An 18,696-nucleotide genomic window follows, 5' to 3' on the forward strand; every position below is an offset into this window, starting at 1 on the left:
CTGCAAAATGATAAATAGAAATAGGTTAAAGGTTAAATAACTAATAGATAGAAAAAAATATCTTAATACCTCTTTGGTTCTTTGTAAGCCGGAACATTCGGCTGCCGGTTCCTTGCTCCTGTCTCTCCAGGTACCGCTTATCCGTTTCGTGACGGTGCTCCCCGGATTTCTCAATCCGCCCATCGACATAAATGATGGCAACAGCTCGACATTTATCGTAATTCCGACGGCACCGCCACAACACTGCACCATCGTACCGCTCGCGATCCTTGCTGTACTGGTGGCCTTCGTAGATCAAGCACTCCCGGCCTTTTACGTTGGTTGTCACCTCATAATTACTGGAAGCCGGTGGCTTTTTCTCTTCTGGCATCATCATTTCCACGTTGGGCATTAGTAGTGCGGCCATATCTTCGTGGTAGTCCTGTTCTCCCTCCTCGTTTTCTTCAACATCCTCCATTATCGTGTACGGTTGCAACAGGCTGTCATCCATCGTACTCTCCATGTCAAGTTCTGACATATCTCCTACCACTTGCTCGTGATTGTGCGTTCCGTGATATCTCACTTTGGATTCCGGATATACATAAATACCCGCCGAACATTTATTATTATTAGATCTACACTTCCAGTACGTCGATCCATCCATCTTCACGTACCGCTTACAGTACTTGAACCCAAGGTGAACCAATGTTTCGCCCTTCTTTTTGTTCGGAACTATCCGAATGCTTTCCTCGTCAACGCTGGTTAACTCCGAAAGATTAACACTTGAGTCATCGAAAGTATCATCATCGCCGTAATGTATCCCAAAGCTTTCGAGTAGCGCCACATTATCTGTTTGACCCATTTGGTATTGTTCGAATTCCAGATCGCCTTCGACGGGAGCGTTCTGAGCATGGCTGTGTTTGTTGTTGTTAGCGGGAGATATTGTGTTATCCAAATTTAGGTTAACGGCTGCCTGGCAGCCGCCTAGCCGGCAACGCCAGTGGACCGAACCATCCCGACGGCTGAAATGTCGACAGTATAGATACCCTTGATACACCAACCGCTCCCGATTGGTGGGTGTCATAATTATACGATAATTTAACTTTTTTCCATTGCTACTGTTATCACTGGTAGTAGCTGTCATTGCTTTGCGAGATTCTGCATTCTGTTTGAGATGCGGCGGCACACTGACCGCTTCCCCGTCGCTGTTGTAATACACCTCGTCGTCATCGACGATGACTTCCCGTTTTATTATAATCTGTGTTGGACGAGAGGGCAAATTGATTGCACAGTTGAGTCAATGTGGACTGCTAAGGAAATGAATCTAACTTACCTCATCGCTTAAATCTGGTGGACTTGAATTTTTTGTACCCATGGGTTGGAGTAGGCTGTCTTCTTCTTTGTCTTCTGTATTATGCTCGAGACCACCATGAACCTGCAGGGAATTAAAAAGGAAGCATTTAGTTATACGTTTAAAAATGAACGCATATCGTAAGTTATTATTTGCTTAACCTAGGCCGGCGTAGAAAATTGTGTTTAAGAGCTGTTTAGTTAGTGTTTTCGAAGTGTTTAGATGCAGTCTCCTTCTTCTGCTTGCCGTAGAATCTTGATTGTAGATTTGGACCAATGTGTTTTCATAGGGGCAGGATTCACGAGATCTCATGGAAATTTGGAATTCAAACCCCATTTAAAATACTGGTCATTTGTTTTGAGGATTTCCGGAGGAACCTCCTGGGTGAACTTTCGGAGAAACTTCCTGGAGAAACTTCCGGAGGAACTTTCTGGAGGAACTTCCGGAGGAACTTTCTGGAGAAACTTCCGGAGGAACTTTCTGGAGAAACTTCCGGAGGAACTTTCTGGAGAAACTTCCGGAGGAACTTTCTGGAGAAACTTCCGGAGGAACTTTCTGGAGGAACTTCCGGAGGAACTTCATGGAGGACCTTCCTGGAGGAACTTCGGGAGGAACTTCCGGAGGACCTTCCTGGAGGAACTTCCTGGAGAAACTTTCGGAGGAATTCCTGGAGAAACTTCCGGAGGAACTTCCTGGAGGAACTGCCGGAGGAACTTCCTGGAGGAACATCCGGAGGAACTTCCTGGAGGAACATCCGGAGGAATTTTCTGGAGGAAATCCTGGAGAAACTTCCGGAGGAACTTCCTGGAGGAACTGCCGGAGGAACTTCCTGGAGGAACATCCGGAGGAACTTCCTGGAGGAACTTCGGGAGGTACTTCCGGAGGACCTTCCTGGAGGAACTTCGGGAGGAACTTCCGGAGGACCTTCCTGGAGGAACTTCGGGAGGAACTTCCTGGAGGAACTTCCTGGAGGAACTTCCTGGAGGAACTTTCGGAGGAATTCCTGGAGAAACTTCCGGAGGAACTTCCTGGAGGAACTGCCGGAGGAACTTCCTGGAGGAACATCCGGAGGAACTTCCTGGAGGAACATCCGGAGGAATTTTCTGGAGGAACATCCGGAGGAATTTTCTGGATGAACTTCCTAGAGGAACTTCCGGAGGAACTTCCTGGAGGAACTTCCTGGAGGAACTTCCGGAGGAACTTCCTGGAGGAACTTCCGGAGGAACTTCCGGAGGAACTTCCTGGAGGAACTTCCGGAGGAACTTCTTGGAGGAACTTCCGGAGGAACTTCCTGGAGGAACTTCCGGAGGAACTTCCTGAAGGAACTTCCGGAGGAACTTCCTGGAGGAACTTCCGGAGGAACTTCCTGGAGGAACTTCCGGAGGAACTTCATGGAGGAACTTCCGGAGGAACTTCCTGGAGAAACTTCCGGAGGAACTTCCTGGAGAAACTTCCGGAGGAACTTCCTGGAGGAACTTCCGGAGAAACTTCCGGAGGAACTTCCGGAGGAACTTCCTGGAGGAACTTCTGGAGGATCTTCCGGAGGAACTTCCTGGAGGAACTTCCGGAGGAATTCCCGGAGGAACTTCAGGAGGAATTTCCGGAGGAACTTCAGGAGGAATTTCCGGAGGAACTTCAGGAGGAATTTCCGGAGGAACTTCAGGAGGAATTTCCGAAGAAACTTCCGGAGGAACTTCCGCAGGAATTCCCGGAGGAACTTCCGCAGGAATTCCCGTAAGAACTTCTGCAGGAATTCCCGGAGGAACTTCCGGAGGAATTCCCGGAGGAACTTCCGGAGGAATTCCCGGAGGAACTTCCGGAGGAATTCCCGGAGGAACTTCCGGAGGAATTCCCGGAGGAACTTCCGGAGAAATTCCCGGAGGAACTTCCGGAGGAATTCCTGGAGGAACTTCCGGAGGAATTCCCGGAGGAACTTCCGGAGGAATTCCCGAAGGAACTTCCGGAGGAATTTCCTGGAGGAACATCCGGAGGAACTTCCTGGAGGAACTTCCGGAGGAATTGCTGGACGAACTTCCGGAGGAATTCCTGGACGAACTTCCGGAGGAATTCCTGGAGGAACTTCCGGAGGAATTCCTGGAGGAACTTCCGGAGGAATTCCTGGAGGAACTTCCGGAGGAATTCCTGGAGGAACTTCCGGAGGAATTCCTGGAGGAACTTCCGGAGGAATTCCTGGAGGAACTTCCGGAGGAATTCCTGGAGGAACTTCCGGAGGAATTCCCGAAGGAACTTCCGGAGGAATTCCTGAAGGAACTGCCGGAGGAATTCCCGAAGGAACTTCTGGAGGAATTCCCGAAGGAACTTCTGGAGGAATTCCCGAAGGAACTTCCGGAGTAATTTCGAAGGAACTTCCGGAGGAATTCCCGAAGGAACTTCCGGAGGAATTCCCGAAGGAACTTCCGGAGGAATTCCCGAAGGAACTTCCGGAGGAATTCCCGAAGGAACTTCCGGAGGAATTCCCGAAGGAACTTCCGGAGGAATTCCCGAAGGAACTTCCGGAGGAATTCCCGAAGGAACTTCCGGAGGAATTCCCGAAGGAACTTCCGGAGGAATTCCCGAAGGAACTTCCGGAGGAATTCCCAAAGGAACTGCCGGAGGAATTCCCGAAGGAACTTCCGGAGGAATTCCCAAAGGAACTTCCGGAGGAATTCCCGAAGGAACCGGAACTTCCGGAGGAATTCCCGAAGGAACCGGAACTTCCGGAAGAATTCTTGAAGGAGCTTCTGGAAGGAACTTCCGCAGGAATTCCCGAAGGAACTTTCGGAGGAACTTCCGGAGGAATTAAGTTGATATTAATATTATGATGCCATCACGGCAAGATGCAACTAGGGTTTTTAGTACCGTCCCTTTTTGGCGAGTCCCGGTACTACGGTACTGAACCCCTCAGTACCGGGAGTACCGGGAAAATACCGGTACTGGAAGATTTTTTTTTCGAAAATCATTAAAATCAATAAAAAGTCAGAATTCAATGGTAACGATTCAAACTTTATTCATTGCTTTGTATGTATTCAACACTTGTCTTGGGGCTTGTCCTTCCTTATCCTTGAAATATGCTTTTAAAACGCACAGCATATTCAATGTTTCGTCAGACATACGGGATCGTATTTTAGTAGCGAAGCTTCCAGAAACAGAGAAATCTCTTTCTGAGTCTACAGAAGTAGGGCGAACTGTTGCTAGTGAATCATGAAGCATTGACAAGTACTTTCCTTTAAGCTTTTTCTGAGTCGTTGTAAGTTAACTCTTGTCTTACAATCTTTACGAATCCTGGTGCAGTAATCGAATTTACAGGAACACTCTTGCCTCAAGCGGGGACGATTTTGAAAAATACTGATGAAGTGTGACGATTTTTTTGGGATGTGACGATGTCGTTGCGGTTTGATTGTCTTGAGGTACGTCATTGGACGCCTGACGTTTGTCCTAATTGATTGTCGCTGTCGTCACTGGCGAAAAAATTGCTGGCAAGAATAGGGCACTAAATATCAACGAACGAACGAAAAATGAGAACGTTTTGACAGATAGGGGACGATAACAAAGGGAACCGCAGCGACAATCGTCCTTTATAGTTTATTAACTCTATTGTCTAATTTTAGTAAAAAAATTAATATCTTTCTTACTAGCTGCTGCATTCAAAAAATGTGGTTTTAACCATAAGAAGTTTTAACCAAAACTTTTTCCTTAGTACCGAAAATACCGGTACTTTCATTGAGCCAGTACCGGTATTTCGGTACCGAAAATCGGTCGGTACTCCCGGGAATTCCGGTACCGGTACTCCCGGTACTAAAACCTTAGATGCAACTATTCAATTATGGAGATGAGATCCAATGAAGTTGAAACCTGACAATAATCATGTAATAAATTTACGGAATATTTGAATAAAAAATGATAGTCTAGATAATGTTATAAAAACCATATTTGTTTGTCTTACAAACAAAGTCAATTGTTTTGGTAAATTCAAAAAAAATACAACATCTTAAGCTTGATGACTGCTTGTTCGTGTGCACCCAATATTTATGCAGAATATTGTCTATTTTTACTAGAGGTTTTTTTTGCAACAGGTTTTACTCGACGGTTTTATGTCAGGACCACTGAAAAAGTAGTAAAACGTTAAAAGTTTTGGAGTGATCCTATAACCTTTCGGTACAACTTTGTTGTACGAGATAGGCACAAAGTTATAAACTGACAAAGTATCGTCTTACTTTTTTTGTGGATTTGTACAAAATATAAATATTTAAAGTTAAATTATGAGCTCGTTTGTCTAGTGGTTGCCGCTTCTGCCTTTTAAGCAGGAGGTCGTTGGTTCAATTCTAGGTTCGTCTATTTCCATCTTAGTTCTTTTTGTGTTTCACGTTCCTCCTAAACGATCGCTACTGTTATAACCTTCCACACGAGTCGAGTCAAGTACGGCCTTACTGTTGAGGTCGAAATACCTATCTGCCAAAGATACAAAAAAGTAGTGAAATTGAATGGAATAGTACAAACTCGTCTTATGACAAGCTTCCACATTAATAATTCCGTGGCACCTATTAGAGGTCATAGATGTCCAACTAACCATCCCTCCCAATTCTTACCATTTGCAAGGACGTGGCCAGGGCAGCTCTCGACTATTGGACAGTGTATTACTTCCATCTAACAGATAGTGATTTCCCAAATCAATATCTGTGGTAACGGATAAAAGAGATGCTTCTCTCATACAATAGTCCAAGCTTGTGCAACGTCTAAGAGTTTTGGCGAATTGGGTTTTTTAGGGGTATTGAGATTATCCCATATCTTGAATCTATTATAGAAAACTGAGCCTAAATCCTAAATTTCATGAATTTTGGTGCACGGGAACTGTTTTAAATCAATTTCGAAAAACCTTATGATTTTGCGTATTGAACATACCCCGAACTTGATTTTTCTATGGGCCGAGCTGTCAACCTGTAAGCTAACGGCCAAGCAGTCAAATATCCAGAAATTTTTAAAATGGATTTTATACATCATATTTAGAGTTTACGAGTGTAAAAAAATATGTTGTAGTCTAGAAATCTATCGAATGAATGAAAAAAATCAACATGTTTTTTCAGAATTCAAAAACCCAATTGCTCAATGTTAATGTTAAAAGAAATATTTAAAGTTAACTGTAATACGTGCGAATCTATCTATTTTTTAAAATTACATAACAAATACAAAGACAAATCATAGAATAAGAAGTTTACATGTTTTTGCAGAAATTAGATCCATTGACCCTTTCTATTAAAAAACAGCTGCAGTATGGTGGAAAAATACCTTGCCAAAGTCAATGCACTTCCCTGTAAATAAAACTCTAATTAGTATTTTACAGAATCACAATCATCACCTACTTGCATATCATGAATACGATCCACTGCGGTTTGTTTGAAGGATTATAGAAAACTAACAACAGTGCCATCCACTATACCAAACCATCACCGAGTTGACGACTGAAATCTATTGCATGATTTTCTCTGCACTTTTTACCGTCATTCAGAAGTGGAAGCGACTCAAGTTGTGCTTCGGCTGCTGTCATAGCAATGCCCTGAGACGGTGCGACAAACATGCCCAAAACATAGCTACTAAAGCAAGCTAATCGATTTATTTACGGTACCTTTTGAAGTATATTATAACAAGTTGAAATCAAAGAAATCGATTTTGATAATTATTGATTACTGCATTAATCAATTTATTTTCATCGATGTTCTCTTCTTGTCAATGCAGCGAAACTCGAAGATTAAATTTAGTGGTAGATCATTTAGATTCTGGAAGTTTGGTATTTCATCATTAATACTGCGACTCGACATTGAGATGACGACACAGTTACCATCTACCAATGATGACTACCCACATTCACACAGCCTGTAGATGACGAAATTCTCTAATTTATTCTGTTGCCTAATTTATTCTGAAACCTGGCAGAACACTATTGATAATCATATTTAGCAACTTCAAATCGAAGCGTTTTCTAGAAACAAATTCTTTCATAATGTTCAGTAATGCCAATAGTAACAATCATGGAAGCGCGGCAATCACGATCCGCCTCTACAACATTTATTGCAATCGTCTAATCGATGCAGACCTCTCGCCATATGCTGAAACTCCAAGTACGAGCGCGTACATGCCAAAGAAGTCTCGTTCAATCGATGGCAGCGGTTTTCGCTTCTACGTAGTGCTGCTGTCTACACACAGACACACATCAGAGCAGGTGAGCAGGTAGCGCGAGTGAGCACACGAAGAAGGTTCATCTCTACGAGTGCTTCTGCTGGATGTTGTGTGCCAAAAACTCCCATGACAAGACCAGGGATGGTAGCGATGAACGCCGTTCAAAATAGTGACTTTAGTGACCAGCGATGACGAAAAAGTGACTAAATAGTGACTTTCAATTGCAGAAAAAGTGACCAAATAGTGATTTTTGTTTGAAGTTTTGAACCGGGTATAAAGCTAAAAGTTGCATTAGCATTGTTACGGTATAATTCGTGGATTGCAAACTTGTGTTTTATTTTTGAAATCCTTATCTAGAATGCTATCAGAAATCAAAAAAAGGCAAAAACAACAAAAGCATGAGTAGTACTTACTATTGGCCACACCCATCATCATTGTACGAAGGAGGAGGATGGATGCAAGAGGCCATTGACTGCGACACTTTTATAAGTACCACAGAGTTGGATATTGAGGATGGTGTTCATTGGATCAGCCAGAAGCTAGCAATGTTACCATGGTACCTCATATTAAGTAACACACCACGAGAAGGTATCTACCAGCCGTAACGGGAACGAGTACAGTATCCCCCCGCTTATCCGGACCTCGCTAGTCCGACGACTCGTTAGTCCGGATCTCGCTAATTCGGAATTTTCCGGATTAAAAAGTATCAACACCCATTTAAACACATTATGCTGTCAGTTTTCAAATTTGTGCTGTGATTTTGTGTTGGTTCATTTGTATGGATTTGACAGTCGGATTAACGAGAGAAACCCCGATAGTCCGGCCATACATTTGTCGGATCAGCGGGGGTATACTGTATTGAGTTACAAGTTGTGTAACATAATTATGTTGATAATTAAAACATTTTTTTTTAAATATAATAGCCAAAGAATGATATAAAATGATTTAATTGACACCTAGCCGGTGATGTTTGGAATCAAGATTTACATTTTCCAAATTTTGCACTCATCCTGAATGTTTAACTCATGTGAATTATCATGTGATTTTTTTTTATTTGTGCAGGATTTTTGAAACATGTTGCAAAGATTTTGATGGTAAATTAAAATCACACGATCAAAAACACGAGTGAAAAAAAAATCGGGTGAAAAAAGAATCTTGTGTAATTAAAATAATGAAGAAATTAAAAAAACAAATTACTTGGTTTTAAACTATGTTGAAACTTTCAAACTCAGTCAAGCATCTTGGAGTTGTACTTGACAGTGAGCTGAATTGGAACTGACATCTTGAGGAAGCATTGAGTAAGACTACAAATGCTTTATGGATAAGTGAGGCGATATTCGGCAAAAAGTGGGGACTAAAGCCAAAAATGATTCAATGGATTTATACGGCGATTGTGAAACCCAGAATTTCATATGCCGCGTTAATATGGCGGCCAAAATCAAAAGAAAGGATGGTTCAGAAAAGTTGGAAAAACTTCAAAGACTGACTACTCTTTCAATAACTGGTGCAATGAGAAGCACGCCGAATAAAGCGCTAGACACTTCGCTCCACGTGCTACCATTGGATCAATTTATTCAGTTAAAAGCAGAGAAGGGTGCTTTAAAGATCAAAAGAGATTCAAACCTCTTCGAAGGTGACCTAAAAGGACATCTTAGTATTCTAAACAAAATAATTATGAACTCCCTTATCTCCAATAATGATGACTGGATGAGGAGAAGATACAATTTTTATCATTGTTTTGATGTAATTAATCTTGAGCGAAATACATGGGCAAACGGTGGACCAAATCTTCGCTGAGGATCAATTGTATTTTACACCGATGGTTCAAAGCTGAACAATAAAGTTGGAGCAGGCGTGACTGGCCCAGGGATAAATATTTCGATTCCCATGGACAAATGGCCAACTATTTTCCAAGCTGAAGTTCGGGCTATTCTTGAATGCTCTAATTTATGCTTACGCAGAAATTATAGGCATTCAAATATTTGCATAATGTCTGACAGTCAAGCAGCATTGAATGCTTTGAAATCAGCAACATGCAGATCTAAACTCGTTTGGGAATGTGTTCAGTCACTCCAAACCTTGGGTAGTCGTAACAAAGTGAACCTGTATTGGGTTCCTGGTCATTGTGGCATTGAAGGCAATGAACAAGCTGATATGCTGGCCAGACTTGGTTCATCTCGACAATTCATAGGTCCCGAACCATTTTGTGGTGTATCTGCGTGTTCTCTTCGAATGGAACTCAAATCTTGGGAACATTCTAAAATAGAGGACATCTGGAAAAACACCTTGAATGCGATTCAGTCTAAACGTTCCATCACACCAAACGTATTTATCACTCGCAAAATTTTAGATCTTTCGAAAAAAGATCATAACACATACACAGGCTCTATAACAGGCCATTGCCCGAACTTGAAGCTGTTAGGAAAACTTCAAGATTATGTCGTTTCTGCGGCATGCATGCAGAAGACTCGGAGCATCTGTTATGCCATTGTCCGGCAATTTTTAGAAAGAGATTACAGTTCTTCAACAAGGGGCTGATAGAACCCTCAGAAGTTTGGGGATCAAGTCCCAATATGATGATTACAGTGATTAAAATACCCAACAAGGAAAAAGAAAAAAAAATTTAAATGAAGTTTTTTGAAATCCAGAAATTCTAATAAACTTTAATTTCTAAATGGCAGAATATTTTTAGAAAAATGTGATATTTCTGAAATAATTTCAATCAAAAATTTTTAATTTTTTCTGGCTTGTGTCAGAATTACTTTTGACATAACTTGGTCTATAATTTTTTACGCGGCTTATCTCGGAGCGTCGCAAGACGGATTTAATAATAATAAATGAATTTAACAGTCATACTGTACTTACTGTTACGACGCCCTTATCGCTCATTATTGACGTTGAGAAACATCAAACATCATTGTCATGTGACAAAACTGAGGCCTATCTTTGTCACTGGAGGGTATTGACGCTCACCAACAGACGTGGTTCTGGTTCCAATACTCCACATGAATCGAAAAAAGCCTCACGAATTTCACAAGACACTTGGAACTTCTTTGGTGCATATTTCCCAAATTTATTATATTGGTACCAGATTCACATTTGGTTTGATTGATAATAATAGAAATACAAAGTACAAATGATTTTTATTAACTTTTACCACTTTTCTACCCCAGACAATGCAAAAATAGTGACTTTAGTGACCATTTTCCGAAAAATAGTGACTTTAGTGACTTTTGGATGTAAATAGTGACTTTTTAGTGACCTGACTCAAAATAGTGACCAAGTCACTAAAAAGTGACTCGCTACCAGGCCTGCAAGACAACCACGCGTTTGAACATTCTTCTTTTCTCCGTCCATCTCTTTGGGCGTTGGTTCGCTCGAGTAGAACCGACGATAATCGCGCGTAGCTATAAGGGCCGAGCATTGGACAGAGGGAATCCAGTTTGGCGCAGAACTGCTATAGTCAACGGTCGTTAGATCGTCACATATGTAGCTGGGTTGAAATACAAAATGGGTCGATGGAGTAGCGGTATGCGTGTGCAGATTCAGATTACATCTCAGGTAAACAGTTCTTCAATTCAATAACAGCACGTTTCTGCAGGATTCTGGTCTATCTTCAAATTACTAGTCAGATGAGAACGACGCTTTCATAAACCTCATTAAATGAAACAAGTCTCTACAGATTTTAGGAAATTGGAAGGATCGCTCATGATCTATGATCATTTTTTGTAAGGTACACTGGGGGAAGTGGAAAAGGAGAAATCGATAGTGCATGTTTGAATTAGTGTAAAACCAGTTTAAATGATTTAAATGCGTTCAATCAAAATGGGCTATCAAAAACAGTCAATTTTGCACCAACTGTGCGGTACTTCATACCATTTTGGTCGCTTGAAATTTATGGAAATAGATTTTAAAATTAGGAGTGCTTTTTCCACTTTCCCTAGTAGGATGGGGTAAGTGGAAAACCCATGTTGCCTTGACCTTCAATAGTGATGAGTAGTTACATATAACTAAAATCAATACGATAATAACTCTGAGTATCTTTTGTGGAATAATTTCATTACCTCAACGGACTAGATCCTCAAGGAATTTTCGTAATAGCTAGAGGAGGGCTGGTTTTGCCTTCTCGGACACTAAGTGTACATAAAGTCTATATGCTCGCCCAAAAGATGAACATTTTAAAGGAAAAATGGGACTTACAGGGTTATAAACTAATCAACTTAGTTTAACGAATTGAGATGATGTCTGTATGTGCGTATTTGTATGTATGTGTGTTCGCAAAGCACGTACAAAATTATCAGCTATTCTTAAGCACTTGTCCTTAACCGATTTGTTCGCAAAAAATTGCATTCAACGGCGAAACTTGTTAGGAATAAAATTAATGTGAATTATACAATATATTTACCTATCAGTGCTATTTTTAACTTTCTTATATATTTTTCATATGGAAAACATGTGAAAGGCATCAGTACCGATAGGTGGCTTAATCAGGCATTTTCTCATTTATATGAGTCCAATCACCACTGGAATCACCATGATAACAAAGAAGGAACATATTAAGATTCACAGCTATCGAAATAAACCCTGGAAGGAAGAAAAAAATTGCGTAATTAGAACATTATCCACTTCCCCCGCAGTGTTTGATACCTAAGGTAAGTGTAAAATCTTTGAATTATTTGCTTTCTTGGTACAAACCACTACCAATTGAATGGGATTAGTTTAATTGTATTGTAATGGTCACCTGTGATATAAATTCACTTGAAAAAAGAACAATTGGTGCAAATAAGAATTAATTTTATGAATGCAAATATCAATTTTTCGCGAAATCTAAAATTACAGTTCAAGCGTTAACCGTGTTAGTGTATGTGTTATACAAATTTCAACATAGTATTAGTGTGAGCATCAAAGTATAACATTGCATGATGCTATGGTGTGGTGAAAACTGTAAAGTATGTACAATTCCAATTTTTCGAGTCGATTTTTACACTTACCCCATTTTTCCACTTCCCCCAGTGTACCTTATATAACTACAGTTGACACGAGGTTCTAAAACTATATTTGATTCAAAATTAACTTTTTTGAAGGGACACAACAAAATGTTTTTCTCTAATAAATGACAATAAATAGGAAACTGATCCAGTATATAGTGCCAACAACGAAGAAAGAAATCGATAGGAATTCTTGACAGCCCATTATGTTTTCGACAGAAATTTTGGGCGCCTGAAAATATTCCTTTAAAACGGCAATGTTCAGTTTTAAACCAAGAATGTAGCTGAACATTTAATCTGAGTTTGACTGAATAGTTTACAGCGTGTGGAGGATAGTATCGAGTAGAGGCCTTGATAAGAGAAACGCGGATTGACATGTGCCGCCAATCGAACCGTCAAAAAACAGCAGCCAATCGAGCAAGAGACCTGTCAAGCAGCCAAAACATCGGCACAAATACTGAAAACGGCTCAATTCGAGTTAATACCGTTTATGAATGAACAAATTTTGAATGCATTTTACATTTGTTATGCAAATCAATGATAGATTATGAAATGCAATTGCTTTGTTTATTGGACTGCAATGTCAAGTGATATGAACACATTAAATAGTGACATGTAAAATTTTACCTGGATAAACCATTTCTTCCTTTTCATGTGTTGTTCTTTAATGAAGAAGATTGGCTGCAGTGTTGGCAGAGTTACATTTTCTATCCGCGTTTCTCTTATCGAGGTCTCTAGTATCGAGGATACTATGGGATAATAAATTCCAATCATTTGATATACGTTACTGTAACTAGCAGGGTTTGCAAAAATCGCTATAAATCTTTTTCTTCTCCATTGGCATTACATCCCCCGTTGGGATATATCCGACTCGCAGCTTAGTGTTCATTTCCACAGTTATTAACTGCGAGGTTTCTAAGCAAAGTTACCATTCTGGCATTCGTATATCATGAGGCTAACACACACTATGATAATTTTATACCCAAGGAAGTCGAGCCAATTTCCATACCGAAAAATGCCTAGATCGGCACCGGGAATCGAACGCAGCCACCCTCAGCATGGTTTTTTTTTGTGTCTTTATTAGAGAGGCTTTCAGCCCTAGGCTGGCTCACCTCAGAACACCCGCAGCATGGTTTTGCTTTGTAGTCGCGCATCTTACCGCACGGCTAAGGACAACCTCTCTATCAATCATTGATCGTAATTCTTATTCATTCTCACGAACAGGTGATGCTCGCATTGTAACGGAATCTGTAACATTCAGATTTTCGTCGAAAAATCGTTTTATGGAAAAGAAAAAAATATGTGATGAGTGAGAAACATTTTTCGCACACTTCCAATGCCGCAAAAAAAATTGATTTGCTCTTTTTCTCACTTATTTCATCTTTTCCGTGCTATCTCTAATGCCAACAAGGAACAAACAACCTAATTCCTGTAATCAGTTGATGTGGTGATGTGATTAGATTGAGCAACCTAAGGCCATTTTTGTTGGTGTTCTAGATTCGAATCCCGTGGCGGTCATACCACTTTTGTAAGGGAAGATCCATTAATTACGTAACGCAAAAAAAATGGCATTTTCGACCCCCCCTCCCCCCTATGTCACACTTTTTGTATGAAACATCTGAAATTTTTGTATGGATTGTCACACTTCGCTCAACCCCCCTCCCCCCTCTAAGCGTTACGTTTTTTATGTACGCTCCCTAATTGCTTACCGAAAATTTTCGCGAAAAATTTGTAAGGCATAAAAATTAAAAAGAATTTCATCAAGCATGTACGAGTATGTCAAGTATGTAAGGACAGATGTTTTTCACCACAAACTGAATATACGAACAACAATAAAAGAGACCTCTTCGAATCGTACTTTTCGTTCCGGTGATACGAAAACGAGCGATTTACAGGCTGAAGAAGGATTTTCACCAGACATTGCAATATCATCTGAGCACAGGATATCATCTTTGCTTGTGCAAAGATATTATCCCTAATCAAAGAGCACTCTGGAAAGATATTATCATTTGAGCATTTAATGATGATCCTGATATCCAGCGTGGTTCGGGGTTTGTTCACGTTGCGAGGGCGTTGCTACAACAAAAGCAGTGAAAACACTTTTCTCCATGGCGAATATTGCATTTTGTTTACTGAGCAGATAGATAACTAAGATCGATATCCCAGCATATCATCAGTATCTTTGCTCAAAAGATCGAATGATGGGATAAATTGCAATGCCTGTTTCACTCTGTGAGGAGATTAGGAGAAACATCTTTCATTCGCTACTTTTATCTCTAGAACAAGCCTGAAAGATAAACGAAAATCGTGCCTACTTGATGAAATTCTTTTTTCGTTTCATCATTCTTACGGCTCAGCCATTTTTCGCGAAAATTTTCAGTGTGCATTTATAAAAAAATAGGAATGCAACGCGATTCGAACCCAGCACACCAAAAAATGGCACTAGGTTGCGCTAACTCTAGCCACACCACCACATCAACTATTATTGGGGATATGTTATTTATTCCATAAAAGCTACTCTTGTTTGTATTGGCACGAACAGGATGAAAGAAGTAAGAAAACGAGCAAATCAACTTTCGCGGCACTGACAGTGAGGGAGAAATAGTGATCTCTCATTACAACGGTTCTCAACCTGGGGTACACGTTTCCCTAGGGGTACCTTCGCCGGCGAAGCCTCCTTTCAAGAGGACTTGGAAGCCTCCTTTCAAGAGGACTTGGAAGCCTCCTTTCAAGAGATTCGAAAGCCTCCTTTCAAGAGGCTCGGAAGCCTCCTTTCAAGAGGCTCGGAAGCCTCCTTTCAAGAGGCTCGGAAGCCTCCTTTCAAGAGGTTCGAAAGCCTCCTTTCAAGAGGCTCGGAAGCCTCCTTTCAAGAGGCTCGGAAGCCTCCTTTCAAGAGGCTCGGGAGCCTCCTTTCAAGAGGCTCGGAAGTCTCCCTTCAACAGGCTCGAAAGCCTCTTCAAGATTCTCAGAAGCATCCTTTCGAGAGGGTTGGGAGCCTCCTTTCAAGGGGCTCGAAAGCGTCATTTCAACTGAATAGAAACCATGTGAATAATGGAGAGCCATATATCCCTTTAGTTTTCAGGTCCGTTTCTCATATACACCCAGTTTTTTTTTTACGCGATTGGAATTTCTTAATTTCTCGGTTAACCTGAACTTTCACAGCTTTTAAAATACCCCCTGAATTTTCTTTGATTTTTTGTGAATTTTTTCATGGGGCTAACTCATTGCTTCATTGACGCTAAAGGTCTTAAACGACCAAAACCAAACCGTGTAAAAAAAAGCCCAGATTTATCCACCTAGCGTTGGTGGTGCCTTTCTCGCATTTAGTTAAGACACCAACCTTATATGGTCCGATTTACCATTTTCTTCATAACTTTAAAACGCAATGACCGATCGTTATAAAATTCAATAGTGATCAACAAGGCTTTGTCCCCTGTCGAATGAAATTTGTTGCGAGAAAATCGGTTAAGGATTACTATACGAAAAGTTGCCTAATGTTTTTTATAGCTTTTGTGAACACACATACACACACACATACACACATACATACACACGGACAGACAGACATGTGCTCAGCTCGTCGAGCTGAGTCGATTGGTATATAATACTATGGGTCTCGAAGGCTTCTATAAAAAGTTCGTTTTCGGAGTGAAATGATAGCCTTTCGGTACAACTTAGTTGTACGAGAAAGGCAAAAACCTGGGTGTAACTTATCAATTACGCCTATTTTCATTAGGACGATAAAAATAGGGGGTTCCCGCAATTTTTGCAAAAGTTCGAAGGGGTACCGCTCAAGAACCGCTGTCTCATTAGGCCTTTTTTTCTTTCCCGCAAAATGATTTCTCGGCGAAAATCTGCGTGAGTGAGCATCTACTGCTCGAGAGATTGAGGGAGCATTACGATCTCTGAAGCCATAGATACAAGTTAATCGCACTTGTATACAGGTACGGAAAAACCGGAATCGGATAGGCAGTCCCCACCGAGAAGCTATGATAAAACGCCATATTTTATTCGCACGACTGTATACAACTAGTTGAGATGCATCATAAGAACCGGCGCCCTCCACGTCTGGAGATTTTATTAAGGAATCTATCATGGAGTGTAGCCCTCCGAATCAGCTCATTACCGTAACAGCTTGCGGAAATCGTCTCTCAGGGTATGCTACATATTGTGAGCGCCCACTGCCGAATTAAATTTGTCCTTACCGAAGAAATATATTTACCACGCCGATGATTATGAAAAGACTGCAATATAGGTACCGTCGTCGAGGTGACAATTGGTTAAATGGGGTTGAGAATGGGTCACTGTTTCAACTTAATGTATCTGAGGACAAGAAAACTGAATTATGAGAAACCTTTTTGAACAATTTTGTTATCTGACCTCCAGACTGTCGGTGACGGTCACCCCTCAGACCCATTGTCACCCCCGACGACGGTATATTCACATTAATTGTCGATTAAGTCTATGAATCAAATTCAATGGCTGGTGTTCTACCAACTGCAACTTACATGACGCAAAATTTAAGGTAATCTGACAAGAAATATGTTGTTCTTCAGGAATTAAGGGAATCGCTCTTGCAATCCCCTGAGGTATACCTGAGGCTGAAATTTTGCAAGGGGAATTTCCGTAGGAACTTCGGGCAAATTTCCGAAACATTTTCTGAGAAATTCAGAGGAGAACTTCCAGACGTTTCTAGGGAAATGCTGATACGACCGGAAATATTCCGAGGGTTTCCGGGGAAATTTTGTGAACAAATTCCGGGAAGAATTTTTCGGAGCAAATTTCCGAAGAAACTCCGTGGGGAACTTCCAGGGAGAATTTTTAGTGACATTCCCGGAGAGATTTCCCGGAGAAATTATGTTAGTTATCTTTTTGGGAAAATAACGTGGGGAATTTTCGGAGAATCTGGAGGGATTTTCTTGAAGAACTCCGGAGGGAGAAAAAACGGGGGATTTTAGGGCGGAATTTCCAGAGATGGTGATGGTAAAAAAAAGGGGATCTGCATGTGTGCGACAATTGTCTGAGCATCATGTTACTGTGCATTGTTCTCAAAGTTCTGTGTGAAGTTATCCTAAACCGAATACATACAGAAGAAGATAAATACAACTCTCCGACGGCAACAAGCAGGAATCCGCTCCGGTAGATCATGTGTGGACCATATTGTACAAAGTTTTTTGTATGGAATTCTGCATAACGGAGCTTTATCTAATTCCATCGGGGTAGTCACCTGAGCGAGGCAAGGATGTATTTTATCTTCGCTACTGTTCCTCATCGAAATCGTCGAGATCATGGTGGGTGCGATTAACCGTGTACCAAACCGAGGGCTGCTCTGACAGCCTATTACTATGGAGCACGACTTCGATTTGACTGGTGATGTTACTCTACTAGCGCAACAGGCAACGGCGTTCTAGACATGCAGAGTGAACTGAATGACTTGACCTTTTCTAGGTCACACCATCAACGTCAACAAGACCAAATCGTTGGTTATGAATTTAAACTTACGGTAGTAGGGCAAGTAGTGGAGAAGGTAGAAAGCTTTTAATATCATTCGCTCATTCGCCGAAAAAAAAGAAACTTCGCCCCAAAACCCAGGATGGTCTATCAATTAGTCGCGATTGAAGGTGTTTTGTATCAGACGCGGATCCGGGTAATCAATTCTGTTTTGTGCAGTCCGAAAGAAAAGAATGCGCGTTTGCTCGTGTCGAAATGCTTGGTTCTGCTTTATGCGGATGAGTAAATTACTTTGACATTACTTCGTACAAAGTACTTATTTGGCCGCTTACAAAGGCGGCTTACTATAGATTACCTTCTCATCTAACCAAGTATCCTTTTCCCATGGCATTCACGGAGATGCAGAGAATTCCTCCGTCTCTTGTACAATGAGTGTCGAAGTAATATGCCTCTCCTAATCCTCAATTAACTGTGAGGGCGTGGCTGGTATCGTTATTGGTCTTGAATTAATGAAATTCGAAACCATGTACAGTGATTTGGTGAGCTGTCCATATTTGTTGTTTCTCGTCCAACCACTAGCAACTAAAAAGTGTACAGTCAATCAAGCTAAGAAACTCCCGGGGGAATTTCCGGAAACCCCAATGAATTTTTCGGAGATATTCTAGGGGGAATCTGCGAAAAAAAATCTCTAGGAATATCCGGCTAAAGCTTGGGGTAAATTCCTGAGGAAATATTCGGAGGAATTTTCGGAGGAAT

At 41.1% G+C, this 18,696-nt stretch overlaps 1 protein-coding gene across 4 annotated transcripts in view; it reads right to left on the bottom strand.

The window, feature by feature from the left end:
- Positions 1–18,696, bottom strand: part of LOC134204595 (uncharacterized) — a 74,956-nt gene that overhangs the window by 16,680 nt on the left and 39,580 nt on the right. For all 4 annotated transcript variants that reach the window (XR_009977905.1, XR_009977901.1, XM_062679403.1 and 1 more), the window contains 2 exons: positions 1,313–1,414; positions 70–1,237 (listed from right to left, as the gene is read on the bottom strand). Coding sequence is in view for 2 of the 4 variants with exons in the window: in XM_062679403.1 (XP_062535387.1) it covers positions 70–1,237; positions 1,313–1,414 (1,270 nt within the window). In the remaining 2 variants the exon portion in view is untranslated. The remainder of the gene's footprint in view (positions 1–69; positions 1,238–1,312; positions 1,415–18,696) is intronic.

The sequence above is a fragment of the Armigeres subalbatus genome, chromosome 1 (genome assembly GCF_024139115.2).
Source record: "Armigeres subalbatus isolate Guangzhou_Male chromosome 1, GZ_Asu_2, whole genome shotgun sequence".
Classification (NCBI taxonomy): domain Eukaryota; kingdom Metazoa; phylum Arthropoda; class Insecta; order Diptera; family Culicidae; genus Armigeres; species Armigeres subalbatus.